Source organism: Apteryx rowi, unplaced genomic scaffold (genome assembly GCF_003343035.1).
Source record: "Apteryx rowi isolate R43461 unplaced genomic scaffold, aptRow1 scaffold_2392, whole genome shotgun sequence".
Taxonomy (NCBI): domain Eukaryota; kingdom Metazoa; phylum Chordata; class Aves; order Apterygiformes; family Apterygidae; genus Apteryx; species Apteryx rowi.
The window spans coordinates 1-1,364 of record NW_020448744.1 but is presented as its reverse complement, the minus strand read 5'-3'; the positions used below and the strand labels follow the sequence as shown (position 1 = coordinate 1,364).

At 65.6% G+C, this 1,364-nt stretch overlaps 1 protein-coding gene across 1 annotated transcript; it reads left to right on the top strand.

The window, feature by feature from the left end:
• Positions 1–6: 6 nt before the first annotated feature.
• Positions 7–1,349, top strand: SGF29 (SAGA complex associated factor 29; the record flags this gene model as incomplete). The annotated part of the gene is made up of 4 exons (XM_026066110.1): positions 7–802; positions 901–976; positions 1,063–1,135; positions 1,228–1,349. Coding segments are annotated over exons 1-4 (346 nt in total), but the record flags the coding sequence as incomplete, so codon positions are not given.
• Between the last annotated feature and the right edge of the window lie 15 nt (positions 1,350–1,364).

Genomic DNA, 1,364 nt, shown 5'->3' with positions numbered 1-1,364 from the left:
GTGGGATTAGGCGGGAAAAAGATGGCGAATGGCGCATGCGCAGTGGGATTGGGCGGCAAAAGCCGGCGGGTGGTGCATGCGCATTTGCGTTGGGCGGGAAAAACTGGCGAATGGCGCATGCGCAATTGGGTCGGGCGGGAAAAGCCGGCGGGCGGCGCATGCGCTAGAGTGTTAGGTGGGAAAAACGGGGAAGCGACGCATGCGCAGTGGGATTAGGCGGGAAAACATGGCGAATGGCACATGTGCAGTGGGATTAGGCGGAAAAACATGGCGAATGGCACATGTGTAGTGGGATTAGGCGGGAAAACATGGCGATTGGTGCATGTGCAGTGGGATTAGGCAGGAAAACATGGCGATTGGCGCATGCGCAGTGGGATCGGGCGGGAAAAGCCGGTGGGTGGCGCATGCGCTATGGCGTTAGGCGGGAAAAACGGGGAAGCGGTGCATACGCAGTGGGATTAAGCAGGAAAACATGGCGCATGTGCAGTGGGATTAGGCAGGAAAACATGGCGATTGGCACATGCGCAGTGGGATCGGGCGGGAAAAGCCGGCGGGCGGCGCATGCGCAGAGCGCGGCGGCAGCRACATTTTGGCAGCGGCTTCGGCGACCTGCGCGAAGCTCAGCCGCGAGGCRCCGACCCGCAGAGCACCGGGGGCAGCCCGGCCGGGCGGTTCCCGCTCCCGCTCCCTTCCCTCACCGGCACCGCTCCCGAGGTGACCGTCCGCCATGGCGCTGGTGTCGGCCGACTCGCGCATCGCGGAGCTGCTGGGGGAGCTGCACCAGCTCATCAAGCAGACGCAGGTAGCGCGGGGGCGGCCGCGGGGGGCGAGCGGCGCGGCGCGTCATGGCGCTTCTCCCTCCCCGCCGGCCCCCCACCTCCGCCCCGGCTCCCGCCGCAGGAGGAGCGATCGCGCAGCGAGCACAACCTGGTCAACATCCAGAAGACGCACGAGCGGATGCAGACGGAGAACAAGAGTGAGCGCGGGGCGGGGGCAGGCGGGGGCCGCCCGGACTCCGGGGCCCCAACGCTCACCTCCCTGCTTCCCTCCCCTGCTCCGCAGTCTCTCCCTACTACCGCACCAAGCTGCGCGGGCTGTACACCACCGCCAAGGCCGACGCCGAGGCGGAGTGCAAGTAGGTCCGGGGGCCGCTTTGGCGCCGCACGCCGCGCTTTTGCCCCGTTTCGTTGCTATTTTTGTTTCTTTTTTTTTTGTGCTTTTCCTTAGTATTTTGCGCAAAGCTCTGGATAAAATCGCCGAGATCAAGTCGCTGCTGGAGGAGCGACGCATCGGTAGCGCCGCGGCGGCGGGGCGGGAGAAGGGGCAGGGCCACGGAGGGGAGGAGGGCGGCCATTTTCTTGGCA